The 14,714-nt window shown below is 43.0% G+C and overlaps 1 protein-coding gene across 5 annotated transcripts in view; it reads left to right on the top strand.

Annotated features, from left to right (window-relative positions):
• Sema6a (semaphorin 6A) overlaps window positions 1-14,714 on the top strand; it is a 129,297-nt gene that overhangs the window by 58,160 nt on the left and 56,423 nt on the right. For 4 of the 5 annotated variants that reach the window (XM_023700548.1, XM_023700549.1, XM_004640597.3 and 1 more), the window contains 2 exons: window positions 11,296-11,433; window positions 13,926-14,043. In XM_023700548.1, coding sequence (XP_023556316.1) covers window positions 11,334-11,433; window positions 13,926-14,043 — 218 coding nt within the window. In that variant the 5' untranslated portion in view covers window positions 11,296-11,333. Of the gene's footprint in view, window positions 1-11,295; window positions 11,434-13,925; window positions 14,044-14,714 lie in introns of those variants that run through there. The other variant, XM_023700550.1, reaches the window with a different exon arrangement.

The raw sequence follows: 14,714 nt of genomic DNA, 5'->3' as shown, positions 1-14,714 counted from the left end.
TGCTTGCAAAGGACTCTTACCCGCTTATTTCATGAGGAAGAGGAAGATTACAGTGCGCTGACATACACACATTACCTTGGAAAAATCGCCACCACGCACACAAAAAGACCTATGAAGTTTCTCCTTGCTGGAAAGAGGTGTGCTGAGCCACTGGTCCCCCTCCATGCAAGGGACAGAAGCTCAGCCAGGTGGAGGAGTGGCTGCGCCCGGGGGAGGGGTTTCTGCTGTCAGATGTCATTGCTCACTGGGGATGGGAGCTCTGAGACCTGCCCTGCCAAGATGACTTCCGCTCTGTGAACATCACTCATCTTGTGGCAGTCTTTCTGGGCCCTTGGTAGGGAGAAGAGGTGCCTGGAAACCTGTTATGAGCACAGCACAGAGGAAGCTAAGAGTAGGTAATTGAGCAATTTCCTATCTCTGAATTCTTGGAAAGATAGTTAACATTACATACTTCTTAAAAAATAAATCAGATTAATTTTTTTATTCTCTAAGCATTTCGCAACACACCACAGAATAATGAGGAGACCCACCCAGACTTAACTAAATCAACTTTGCGAACTCTGCTCTAAGGATCTCTTGTTCTTTTTTATCTGGTTTTTAATCTCTTCAGGAGCAAAAACACATAGTCTCTCTCTGTTTCTCTGTCTCTGTCTCTGTCTCTGTCTCTGTCTCTCTGTCTCTCTGTCTCTCTGTCTCTCTTTCTCTCTCTGTGTTTCTGTCTCCTCCAGGCCTCCATTCCCTCTCCAAAGCACAGGACGGAATCGCTTTGTTGTGACCCTTAAGTCACCCGTGCAAGAAGCCGGCATTGTGTGGCAGAGATATTTAAACAAACTCATAACTTCCTGGAACCTATTTTCATTGACTGTAAGGAATCATAATTTAAGGATGTTTGGAAATAATTATTAATTTTGAAGGTAGGATTCCACATTAAAAATAAATGAACATTTTAGGGGGCTGTAGCATTAGCTTTGACTTGAGCTTGAAGAACCCATGAATAGCGCTCTTCTCGTCCTAATACAAGTAGAGAACTGCCTTGGCAAATGCCTGGGTTATCCCATTGTAAGAACGTGAAGCCATCCTCATAATTCATGCTTTAATGTAAAGAACATGAGCACAGACAATAGAGATGACACTGGTTTCAGAAAAACTCAGTATAAGTCTAAATGTAAGATTGCAACTTTCACCCCGGGATATAATGTAGACATTTTTTTAAATGAAGGAAATCCATTTAATGAATGTGGAAATGTTATGAAAATTCGGGAAATAATGCTTCCAACTCATTTCTATTCAGAGTGTGCCTAGAAGCACAGACAGAATCCATCACGCACGTAGGCTTTAATGATGATAATGCTCTGTTATGGACCAGATCCTGAAATGGTATCGTGTCTCACTTTATACAATCAGAAGCTATTAGTCAATTATAAACTCTATTTTTGGCTCTTGGGATGCAGGGAGAGATAGCATTCAGCCTTCTCTAGAAAGGCAGGGAAGGCAGTGGAAGATGGCACAAGGGGAGACCCCAGAGGGTTGAACTGCCATATTCCAGTGCAAGCAGAGAAGTGGTTTTCATTCTTTTTCTAATCTTGAGATTGTTTCACAAAACAAAACAAAGGTTTCCACATGAGGAAACAATAAGGACTTGTTCAAAGTTTAAATCACCAGTGAGCGATACTGCCTTGGTATCTGAGCCTGTTATTCACGCCTCCAGTAGGGAGGGACCTGCAGGTTGTTTTTCTGTGTCTGAGAGCCAAGTGTGGAGTTCCCTTCCACTCCCGAATCTAGGGAAGAATGTGCCGTGCTCCCCACCCCATGGGGGAGGCTGAGCAAACCCAGCAAGTGAGGACGGGGGAGCTTAGAATCGAGGCTGGGAGAAGACAGATAAGTGATTAGGGAGTCATCCTGTCAAAGAACCGCAGTCCTTTTCTTGTAGCTCGAATCCCCTCAGGATTTTAGCAGAGGTTTATGGAAAACTCTGGCCACTACATGTCTCTGGCGTATTCCTGTGAAGCCACTCAGCAGATATCTTTCTAAGGAGACGGGAAAAGGTGCCTTGGACCTAGTGTGCTGTTTTGCTCTCTGCTGTGTGTGTGTGTGTGTGTGTGTGTGTGTGTGAACTTGGGGTCTACACACTAAGGTCAGCACCCTCGTGCTGCACACCCTCAAATAAATAAATATCAGTATTCTTAGTTTGTACCTCAGAGCTCCTCCTACCCTGTTTCCTTCTTCTGTCTTAACCTGAGAATTAACAGCTGTCTCACCAACAGAATCTTTACTGTTATAATGCTGTGATCAGAACTTCGGGTAAAAATGGGAAAAAAAAAATCCATTACTTTAAACAAATGTTTGAAATTCCTTAAGCAAAGAATGAAATAGTCCAATTTAAGTGTCTGGAAATTCAATCAGCACAGTGTTGTCCACTTTCAAGGTCTCCGCTCGGCCAGGCCCTTTCATCTGGGCGTCGCGCTTTCCGCCGGCCGTTCTGCGGAAGCCTCCAGCCCCCATTCTCTAGCCTCCCTTTTCTCTAGCTGAGACCTTTGTCCATTTTCCTACCCGTGGGCCTCTGCAGCAGCTTCAACCCCCGAGCAGCATTCTTCCCAACAGAATTCTAGTTTCTTTTGATAGATTCTTGTGTACACGTTCTGCTTGGGGACGGTGGACAGGAGCCGTCAGGCCCCCCCGCCCCGACAGTGCGGTCCTCTCGTGGATGGGGGTTCCCTCCTGTCTGTCTGAGCAAGCTCAGCCCAGAGCCTGGCCCCATGGACAGCAGGGAGTCAGTGAGATGGAAAGCAGGAAATCATGGGCATCAGGCTGTGCGCCAAAGCCAGACGAATGGCTTTGGGCCCTGTTTCTGAAGACAGCCGCAGTCGGGAAAGCTCTCCGATGAGGGGTTGGGTGTCCTTCTCTGCTGTCCGCTCTGCCACTGTTGAGCAGCAACACATTTGGCAAGTGACCTCTCTTCTCAGGGCCTCAGTTTTCTCAGCAAAATAAGAAGAATGTTTGTTTCTGCAGCTGGAACAGATGTTCCGATTCAGCAGTATTATAACAAGGTCGAAAAGAAGGTGAAGGCAATAGGCTGGGGCGAGCTGCTGGTGAACACTGTTGGGACTGTGTGTGATTTCTGACATTGAGATAGCTGCCACGGTGGTTTCCTGACTGGTGGCAGAGCACTAATGAGTCACTAAATTGTATCTGGAGTATCTAAGCAAAGTGCATGCGTTGTGCTGGCTCAGAGGAGTGTATTTGGAGTGCAAAGTAGAAAGAAAGAAAACTGTCATGACAAAGATGTGCCATGAAATAGGACATTTGCTTTCTCCCCTCAAAAGAGCAGAGATATATAACCTACCTCTATTTTCTAAAGTTTTTTTTTTCTAGAAGTACTTCTGAATTCACAACCGCTTCTCTGCTCCTTTATGGCAGTGGTTTCAGATCTAAAACGGAACATCTATTATACACAGTCGATATTTATTATCCTCCATTGAATGCTATCATCATTTTCCAAAATGTGTTGAAGTTAGGTCTGTGGCATTTCCTTTTCCTCCAATATAGGTGCTTTTATGTCTTTGTTAATGGCTAAGAAAAGGAGGAGAGAAAGACCAGATGCTTTATTAAGAGGCTGAAGCTATTTTTCTCATCTTGTGAACCCTATATATTAATGTGAATAATGCTGGACAGGTGGCTGTCCCAGTCCCCAAGGACTGCATGCAGGGGAGGTGTCAGCCAGGATCAGTGGGCCCAAGTTATTTCTAGTTCCATTTGGGAGATGTCTGACCCTGTTTCGTGTCCCACAGACAGCCTCATTCTCTCCATGCTGCAGTCCTTAAAACAGAGCTGTAGAGGTCAGCGAAGGACACTTGCTATTCAGACACTCCTTGGAGCCTTAAATTTTGCTCTGGTGCAAGAATAAGCAGTTTTGATCTGTTAGACAGGCCTCAGGTCTCCAGCGTTCAGGGAGCTGGCTTTTCCACACAGCACCTGTTTCTCCAGCTCTCTGGGTAGAGTTCTTTTACTCTGTCTTGAGAGCTGTCTGATCTGTTCCTCCTGGCCACCACCAAAGCAGGTAGACTTGTTCTTACCCTTCATGACAGGCACTGCTCTCTACGAAGTGTTGACCTGAAAACATCACTGCGGAGGGAGCCCACAAGCGGGCAAGTGGTGCCACTTAACACGGTGGTGTCATAAGACAGTCAGTTCCCCCTAAAACTGTGGTTGAGAAGCATTTGCATCTTTCTGTCGCCTTAAGTCTGCAATCATGGGCCCATAAAGTAGCGGGAGTCTTTGTACACCTACATGTTTGGAAGCAACTGTGTGCTTCTTTTATAGATTTTTATTACTGAGGCCATTAGGGACTTTCAGCCACTCTGTCCATGTAAGCATAGATGCTTACATGAACCTGTATTAAGTTATTATCTTAAGTGCAGTTTCCATTTAGAGCAACCTCTCTCTCTCTCTCTTTCTCTCTCTCTCTCTCTCTCTCACACACACACACACACACACACACTCACACACACTTCCCTTCTCTCTCACACACACACACACCTCTCTTTCCTTTTCCTTCCCCACTTCTGCCCCTTCTTTTTCCCTTTTCCTTCTCTCTCCCTCACTCTCTTTTCTTCTGTTCACTTTTCTTGATGTCCTGAGAAGGACACAACCTGGCATCAGATGTGGGTTTGCACTATTCCTTTTTGCCAAAGTGCTGTAAAAATTTACTATGTGCTGCTTACCATGTTATTTAAACCCCCAGCCTCAGTTTCCCTGTGAGTGCCACAAGATGGTAAGGCCTGTGTCACCAGGTTGCTTCAGTGTTTCATTATCATGCTATCATGCGCATGTGCAGTACATGTAGGTGCTCAGTAGACTGCTTCTGTCTCCTCTGTCCTGTTCTCCACATCCTTTGCACTACTGTGAGTGCCATCATTTGTATTTTGAAAAGCTATACCAATGTGAGCATGATTCCTGAAACAGGCTCTCTTGCCCCCTGAACCCGTCCAGAGATAGAAAGCTTAGTGACCTGGAAGGAGAAGGAAGAGAGAACTTCTACTGAATCAAGTTGGGCACCAGATGCTCATCTCAGTCCTGCATGAGGGCTTGTTAAAGAAATGCAAGGAAAGTATTAAAAAGGGTTTAGCATCTTGATGGAGAAATAAACAAACATTCATGAAAAAGTCTGGGCACAATCAGTTTCTGAGGTACTGGAGCTGGAGAATTGAGCTCAAGAATTTAAGCATCTTACGAAAAGTTCCAGAGATAAGTGGGAGCGAGGGCTTCTGTGACTCAGGTGTCCCCCCAGAGTTTCAGAGGCTGGACTTTCAGCATGTGTTTGAATCACAGAGGCACTATATTTGTCAGTTAGTTCCTTGAAATTCATATGGTTCATAGCTATATGGGTCATTTGTTGTAGGGGCCTAGTTGGCAGAGGTGGGCACCTGGGGACATGACCCTGAAAGGCGTCTCTTGCCCCCTGGCTGCTTCCTTCTCTCTCTGCTTCCTGCCCACCATGTGGTGAACAGCTTCCCTCCACCACACCCTTCCACCAAGCAGCTTCCTCTGTGGAGCCAGCCACCCGTGGACTGAAGCCTCTGAAAATCACGAGGCAAAATAGACCTCTCCTGCTCTGAATTGTGGGTGCTGGATTAGTGACAAGAAGGTGATGAACACCCCTTGGTTTGACTCTCTGCCCTTCCCTCTCTTCCAGATCATTAGCAGTGGTTTGGTTTCATGCAGGAGCTTCATAACAGATTCCAGCTCACAATTTCAGAGAATCACACTGAAGGGAAAAAATGCTGAAGTCCAAGAGATAGAGGAATAAAAATGAAAACATTGTAGTGTAAACTCATAAGTAAATTCTGAATCTAATGAAATGGTGATAGCAGCACTCACTTTGGTGGGTTAGAGCCATCGTAGACCTGGACACAGTCCTGAGGTTGCGAAGAGGTGTGTGACTGTGCTGGTGCTTCTTTGTTCTAGTGGATGAACCTTGCACATCTGCATGCTGCCCACAACTGTTATGCTGCAGGGCTTGTGGCATCTCCTGTGTGCCACACACAGCACCACACGTACACACCCTAAATATTGCTGGTTTCCAAAGCACAAGCAGTTGGGGTCAATGAGGAAAGGGTGGAGAAAACCGTGAGCCCCGTCCCACATTCATTTTGGAACAAGCCTTTGCCCAGGTACATGGAATTTTTTCTGCCTGATGCTGATCATAAGCTCAGACAGGGCCTGACACCACCAGAGCCTGAGCAATTACCTTGCTGACACAGAGCAAAAAGGGAAGGTACTAGATATTTTATTTCTCTACTGACCACAAATTCTGGCCTCCACATGGTGCCAGTGGCCTTGGAGATATTTGCTAGCAGAATGGCCTGCCTCAGGATCACTCCCTGTCCTGTCACTGTCTCTCACTGTCACCCACACCCACTTGGATCATGGGGAGAATCATCGTGAATAGTACAATTTCAGAGTCTGGACAAGTTTTATAGACCATTATATCTTATGTCCTTGCATTTTACAGGCAAAAAAACTGGGTGAAAGCAAGGTTGACTGGTCTAGGGTCACACCATTATGTCTTTCATTGTCTTAAAGACAGTATGAAGTACTGATTATGTTGAAAAATTTCTCTGTCAGGAGAAAAATGCACTTATTTAAATATTTACTGCAACATAGTTGTAAATAACGTTCCTCATGAAAAAGCAAAGTGCCACAATCACCATTTCCTCTTTATTTTCCTTTTTGTTTATTTTATTTTATTTTAAGCAGTCTTAATGCTTCTAGATAAATTATTTTCTCACACCTCATTACCACATACTATTAAAATATTCACTTGGTGCTACATTACAGAAGGGCCATTGTATCAACTTTGAATTGTACATGGATAGTCAGGGGCGTCATAGAAGTCCACTGCTGCACAGCTTGCTGCAGCTGGAAATGTAAACAGGACATAGAGCAGCCCGACTGGGTCTTTTAAAAGAGCAGCTTCCATGTATTTTTGTGTGTCTGTGTTGGGTCTCATGGGGCCCATTTTCTAAGGCTGACACACTTGTGGAATACGATAAACATAAGCAGAGTATCTTGTATGACAGTAATGATATCCTTAAGCAAGGAACTCATTTTCAAAGCCTTTAGGGGGTCCAGCAGGAGAGGATGCTGGGTAAAGAAGGCTTCCTGTGGAAATGGGAAGTGGTGGGAATTTTTCCAACTGGAGAGGGCCAGCTGCTGTACTTTGGGCAACCGCTACTCAGCTCCAGAGTGTGGCCACGTGGAATCATAGGCCAGCTATGCCAGATCCCTGATTTTTGTTTTCTTTAAAGAAGGAAAACGTCTAGAGTTGTGTGCTAACTCTACTTTTTCTATATGTTGCTAATTTAGCTTTTTTCTATGAGACAACTTTGGCTAAATACTATACTACCAGTTTGAGAACCCTCTCTAATTTTTCAGAAGATAGTTGGGCAGGAGATTTGACCTAGTAGTACTTCAGCTGGGTAGGCTTCTGATGGCTTCTCAGTCCTTCTGAGAATTTGTGAAATTAACCTGATTGACTAGAACTAAGGTGTGGCAATTGCTATCCTTGTCCCCTAGCATCCTAATTATCCTCACTTCCATTGGTGTCTCCTTCGCATCACCTTTTGTCAACACCATGACCTATATGATGGGGTGTGTTTGTATGGGTGTGAATGTATATGGGGGTGGATGGATGGATGGATGGATGGATGGATGGATGGATGGGAGCTCCCATGATTGAAAGTATTTCACTTTAAAGCACAATTATCAGGATGGATTCCTCCACAGGAATTTCAGGAAGAACTCCTCTAGCCTCTTTTGTTTGGTCTTAAATTTGGAATACTTGAAGGTTATTTTCCAGGCCAATTAGCATTCTGTGTGATTCATGTGGCTCATGGCAGCCAATAGTCATAATACAATTTGTGCATCACAGTTTTAATTATTCAATTTGGTCTTAAAAGCTGTCAGGAAAAATTACAGTAAAAAAGAATTTTGTCTTGAGTTCAGAGTGTATAGAACATCAACACAAATTAATTTTAGATGAACTGAAATAGACCTAATAAATTCACAAAGCAGATACCTATTAAAATTAAGAATGTTCTTAAGGTTTTCTATAAATTCTAAGGGCTAGGCAGAGTAGGTTTATAACTTTCTAGTAATGATACATTTTACGAAGCCTATTTCTTTTCATGCTGACAGTAGTGACAGGCTGAGACAATTAGATGGACAATTCAAGCATAATAAGCTTACCTTTGAAATAAATATTTTTATTTAGAATCCTCATATTGATGACAGTTGTTATCTCATTTTTTGGATAGTTGCTTAAGTCTGTGTCACAGCTGGTCTATAGAAGCAAGTCACAGGCAAGGAAGTTGACAAATGTTTGCAGGAAGATACACAACGCTACATGAGGGCAGCACTTTCTGAAGTTTAAAAAATTCCTTACACAGCCTCTTAATCTGCAGCAATTCAGTTAAGTCAAAATTCCTAAACTTAACGGAAGCCCTTGTTGCTTAAGTCTGTGATGCTGTGCTGGTGGGGGGGAGACCCAGTCCGTGTTCCGTGAGATGGGGAATGACAGTGTAATTGGAAGGGCATTCTTCTACAAAGCCAACATTTCAACAAGAAAACACATTGTCTACATTTTTATAAGGTCTAGGGTCTGAAGTTGAGTAGGAAGGGAATAATACATCAAAACTTCAGCTTTAAAGAAAACTTGCATGTTTTCATGTGGGCTGGCCAAGATTAACCAGAACGCTTTCACCCTTCTGATGTGTAAGGTAACTTGTCGGTGATATGATGGTAGAAAGACACATGGAACAACTATTTTTCCTGGCAAAGAGTCTTCTTCTTCCTAAAGGCTTGAAGATATTTCAGTGACGTATCTTAGACACGATACTGGCTACATGTCTTTAAGGATCAAAAGAAATTGTTGAATTGCACAGTGGATTGCTTCTGTACACATTGCTGTGCCTGCCAGCTTCAGGGGCTGAGAATTTTGCATTTGACCCATACAATCTACAGAGAGAATTAAAATTGAGGGAATACAATAAAGTAGCAGGGTGCTGTCTTGTTAACTTGGAGAACACCTTCACAAAGATGAATTCTATTGTGGAAGGATACTCATTTGTCATAAGAAAAATTAAACTTCAGAAGTTTACAGTACATGCATTTCGCAAGACTTCTAAAGAAATATGTGTCAACCTTTTGCATTTCCTTTATTTTCTGTCACAAGCGGCAGACACCAAGCAACATGTGCAAGGCTGCAGTTCTGCTCCTGAGCCCTTGTTAAGCTTGCAGGTTCTTCTCTTGCCCACATGCTGCCTCACCTGATGGGAAATGGCAGAGGGGCATCTTGTTTATGTTTTACTTACTCTTGCTTTTGCTCTCTCCTCTTTGATGTGATACTGAACAGAAGCCACCAGAAACAAATGGGGCACCACAGAAGTTTTTTTCCATTTTGTTCAGACTCTCCAACCTGGAAAAAACTGGCAGAGAGATGAATAAATAGACTCACTTTTAACCCACCTATAAGTACATGTTTGTGTCTCTCGGTAATGGACCACCCTTGTGAACAGCAATCTTTAAACTTTAATTTTAATCTGTACATCAGAGATGGAGATATTGAATTGTTTGGGCTTTTTTCTCAACCTCTCTCCCTCTTTTGATTTTCCAGATAAAACAAATTAATTAATGTACACTTTTCAGTTGAAGAAATGATTGAGACCCAGCTGTGTCTGTGAAATTAGAAGCTATGATGAACACTTGGGACTTATTAATGTTTTTATTGGCATGAAGAAATGCAACATAGGTATCTAATATTAAATGGTGCCTCAAAAAGTAGAAAGTAGCAGTTTCTTTGCCAAATTAACTTCCAAAGACATCTAGTTCCTAAGGTTATTATTTCTACATACAACTCTTAAATGATTGATGGACTTCTGTAAAATACCTTTGTTCAGAGGAGCCAATCTCTGGCAGACTACTTCAGAGAGCTCTAGTCTAAAAAGATGAAAATACACCACATTTTACATTCATTTCCCATGTAGACCAACACTTGAAAAAAATGCCTGAGAATGATGTGATTTGTACTGTATTCTGTACCTTATTTCACCGCATCCAGCAGCTCCATGCAGGAATCTTATTTCTAAGATTTAGGAGAATTTTTCTATAGAAAGCATCCTGAAGAAAATGCAGATGTGTAGGACCATCTGCATTTTATTTACTACTCTTCCAGTGTAGGGTAGTATTTCAGACTAACTGATTTTCAGACGAAACCATAAAGAGATACGATTTTTAAAAATCTGCAGTACTCTTTCAGGATATGGTTTCAGATTCTCCTTAAAATATTCTTCACAATATCTGAGCCCATCTGATGATTGCTTTTTATTTTTTTTTTTAATTTTTTTTTTATTTTAACATTTAGTGTGTGTGTGTGTGTGTGTGTGTGTGTGTGTGTGTGGCCAGCTCAGCCCACCAGGGGGCGCGGCTGGCTGGCATGTGGTGCTGGAGGATTGAACCGTGGTCCCTGTGCTTTGCCAAGCTTGTTCCAAGTAGGTGCTTTAGACCACTGAGCCATCTCTCCAGCCCCGATGATTGCTTTTTAAATATAGATTGTGTGATTTTGTTTATGCCTCAGATCACTGTAGAATTACATAAACTGGGATGCAAAGATCTCCAGGAAAGGAGTGAGCAGGTAATAGGAGCTAACAAAGCTGTGTGGGTTTGAGCTTTGGAGGCAGGGGGAGGCAGGCATGTAGTGTCTAGAAAGCAGGGCTTAAATCAATAGGACAATCTTATTTTCAAATAAAAAAGATAGCAATCTAGATTGTTATCAGAGATACCCTAATTTTTCAATATCAGCAACTACTTGAAGTTTCTCAAACCTCCTGGGCTAGCCAAGCGGAACATGTTTGGAACACGGTACTTTTGATCTCTGGAAACCTGCTGTGAAGAGAGAGATTCAACTTACACAGAAGAAAAGGTGTCTCAGTTGGCCACAGCTTTTGGATTTGGAATTGTGAAGTAGTCACCTAGGAGGGCCTGGAGGTGGCTTCAAGAACTGAGGCTGTGTGTGCCGCTTTGGGGCGGAGCTTCGCCGAAGGGTGTGGACGCAGGGATGGGGGAGGGTCCGTTCTTGATACACGCTGTTTGTGTAAAACACAGTGATTGGTGAATCCACAATGGGCGAGGTGTAAGCAAAAGCCTTTTGTCTTGAATCATCTTCAAGGCCGTTTCAATTTATGAAGTTGGATAAAGCTGACTTGCAGAACAAAAATACTTGCTTTTGCTTTTTGGCAGGGTGAAGTAGAGAAGTAAAGTCTCCCCGCTGAACTACTATGAGGTCAGAAGCCTTGCTGCTATATTTTACACTGCTGCACTTCGCTGGGGCTGGTTTCCCAGAAGATTCTGAGCCCATCAGTATTTCGCATGGCAACTGTAAGTACCACGAACTCACTCACCTCCTCCCTCGGCAGACATCTATCTAAGCCTACATCAGTGCAGCAAAACATAAAAATTAAACAGAAGGCCCAAGGAAACAGTTCAGCGGGCTCAAGTCCCTGCTTAGGCAAGCCCAGGCAAGTGCAGGATCGAGGTTCGATCCCTGATACCACATGCTGCGCCATCCTAGGGCGGGCTGATCTGGCCACAGAGTCCAGGGCTAGTGGCACCGCCTGTAATCCCAGAACTGGGAAGGCTCAAAGCAGGAGGATCACCACAAGTCCAAGCTGCGTAGTGAGACCTTGTAACAACCAAATACATTCATCAATCCATCAATCAGAAAACTAGACATCACTTTAACGTGTTAAATGGCAAAAGTAAATAATTTAAATCTAGTCAAATTGGTGTGACAATTGTTATGTAAATCCTCACTTGTTGTGGGGACATATGTGAGCTCATGTCCCCAATAAGGCTATGCTTGTGCCTTAAAACTAGCTATGTGGGAGAATACAGTAGTACTACCACTTGAGCATCGTGTTACTCCGCATCTTCATGTGCAGTCAGCGTGTGGGCATCATTACAGGATTTGAAAAGAAAACAATGACTGGATTAGAATACTTTAGAAAAATAACTTTTGTAAGTTTAGAAGTTATAGCATTGTACTGGATAAAAAGTGACTTTTGAATTTACAGCTGCCTTATATTAACTGTTTGTAAGCTTTTTGGCATCTGATTGCCAGATACTGCCATTACTGTAAGTACTGCAATGACTGAGAACTCGGTTGTCTTTTCCAGAGAGAATAGTTCTACCTGTGTGTTAGATGGAACATCCAGTGTACTGTTTTTCTAGTCTCTTTTGTCTCAGTACAGGTGAAAGTGAACACTTTTCCAAGTACCCATCCAAGCTGAGCCAGGGAGATAGCTCAGTAGAATAAGCACTTGCCTGACAAGTGCAAGGGTCTGAGTTCAATCCCTGGTTCTGCAAAAAAAAAAAAAAAAAAAAAAAAAGAAGTACAAATAGTCCAAGTACCCATCCAGTAATTATCTCAGATACACTGAATGAGCTTTTCAAAAGATATCTATTATTAATACTAGATACTAGGAGTTCCATCAATGCCCAGCTTTCAGCTGGTCTCTGTGGCTTGAAAAAGATGATTTCATATAAAAATGAGGTAGCAAACCTGACATAAAGTGCTTAGAGAAGAGAAGACTAAAGGGTGTGATTAAAAGACACAATCGTGCCCTTCAGGACCATCACTCCTGAAATGGTGGAGTCTCCCATACTTAAGGCACAAATGAATGTCTGTCTATCTCTATTGGAAATAAGTTTTTTCTCTCTGGCACCACAGCCCAAATGTGCTCCTGAAAAGCCTACATCAGGGTCTTCTAAATCCGTGATACTTGAGGTATATGGATTGTTTCAAGAACTTCCTTTATGAATGAGTGACAAAACTTCAGAGCAGTGAAAGGAAAGCGGAAGCTAGTCCTATGCCCCTTGCTTGTGCGTAACACATTCCAAGCCCCTCAAGTGATACCCCACTGTGAGTGGCGGTGCTCAGGTAGTACAGGAGTGTAAAGTGTAGGGAGCTAGGTAGGATCTGTGAATGGATTTCTAGTCATTATTTCTACCACTCTCTTCCCCTCTCCGAAACACTGCTGTAAATGTGACTCATTTTAAGGGAGGAGGGCTTGCCAGTGCTCTGGAGGCTGGCAGTTTCCTGGCAGGGACATGTTGAGGTGTAGGTATTTTTAAAGGTTAGGTCTTAACTACAAATTGCTCACTCCAGCCAAAGCGAATGATAGGATAGGAGAAATGTGCTCAGTGACTTTCTAAGTGAGGGAAAATTCCAGATCACCTGACTGGCTACACTCAGTTTGACCCGGTCTTGTGAAAACCCACATTTCTGCGATGTTAGCCAATTGCTTAACTCTGGAGTGAACTTCCCACAGTTCCTCGAATGCCATCCAGCCTCGCAGGGCTGGCTTCAATAGTAGATTATTCCAACTGGACGCCTGCGGAGACTGTATTTTTCTTCTGGCTCCTGGACGAAGGCTCTCGCCTCCAGACCACATTGCCTTTGTGGTGATTGATGGGAAGGCGGCTTTAAAGTAGTTTTGTCCCAAGACTAGATTTTTGGCAGCCTGCCTTCTCAGGCTTAGCACTCTCCACAAGATGAAAAGAAATCTGGAAGAAAAGAGTACCTTCATGCAAAGAGTTCACTACCAAGTTTAACCCCTAGAAATAGTAACACTTAAAAACTTAAGTCCCTGCTTAATATCTTCTGGAACTCAAGGGTAACTTGATCATCCTTATAGGGCATGCGTCTGTCATAGTATTTCCTAAAATAACACTCATTTGGAGGACAGAAATGGTGATGTGGTCTGAATTAAATGTGGTTTTGTTGGGGGCCTGCTCCCTTGTCACCCTGCCCTGAGAATTCTTGGACCGATCTACTTTCCCCGCTTTTGCCGCATCCCCGCCTCTTACAGATACAAAACAGTATCCGGTGTTTGTGGGCCACAAGCCAGGACGGAACACCACACAGAGGCACAGGCTGGACATCCAGATGATTATGCTCATGGGCAGGGCGCTCTACATTGCTGCCAGGTGAGTGGCCTCCTCTGCCTATCCAGAACTCTGAATCCTGCCTTTGCAGCCACTTTGCAACGTTTTTAAGAACTTGAAGTCCCTGTGTTATTTAGGTTACAGACTATTTCAGTTTGTCAAGCAATCATTCTTTCAAGATTCTGTGTCTGTTTAACTTTACATGGATTTACAGAGAAATAATTGCATATTTTGGTGCTTAGACTCAAATAATCTACTGTGCATCTTGAGCATATATGCAAATATTTACCCAAGCACCCACTAGAGTGCTCAGCTCCTTGATCCTTATTTGTTAATTCAAATTGAATGTGTAAACATGTGCTATGGTGTGCATGTAGGTGTGTTTATGTTAAACCTCTTTTGCAGCAAATATATAGTATGTATCATTACTTTAAAAGAATGGCAGGGGGCTGGGGAGATTGCTCAGTAGAATAAGTGCTTGCCTAGCAAGGGCAAGGGCCTGAGTTCAATCCCTAGTTCCCCCCAAAAAATAAATAAATAAATAAAATAAAAATAAAAAATAAATAAAAAAATGGCAGTGGCACCCAAAGAAAGCATAACGCAGGACATTCCCAGGAAGATTTCTAATTTGATTACAGTTAAAAAAAATCACTCATCCTTTTAGAAAACTGTCATTCAGACAGACTGATGTCTTAAGGTCCATGGCATGGTAG

This window comes from Octodon degus, unplaced genomic scaffold (assembly GCF_000260255.1).
Source record: "Octodon degus isolate 3935 unplaced genomic scaffold, OctDeg1.0 scaffold00124, whole genome shotgun sequence".
NCBI classification, from domain to species: Eukaryota; Metazoa; Chordata; class Mammalia; order Rodentia; family Octodontidae; genus Octodon; species Octodon degus.
Note: the sequence above shows the minus strand (reverse complement) of the source record. Positions and strands in the feature narration are given on the sequence as shown.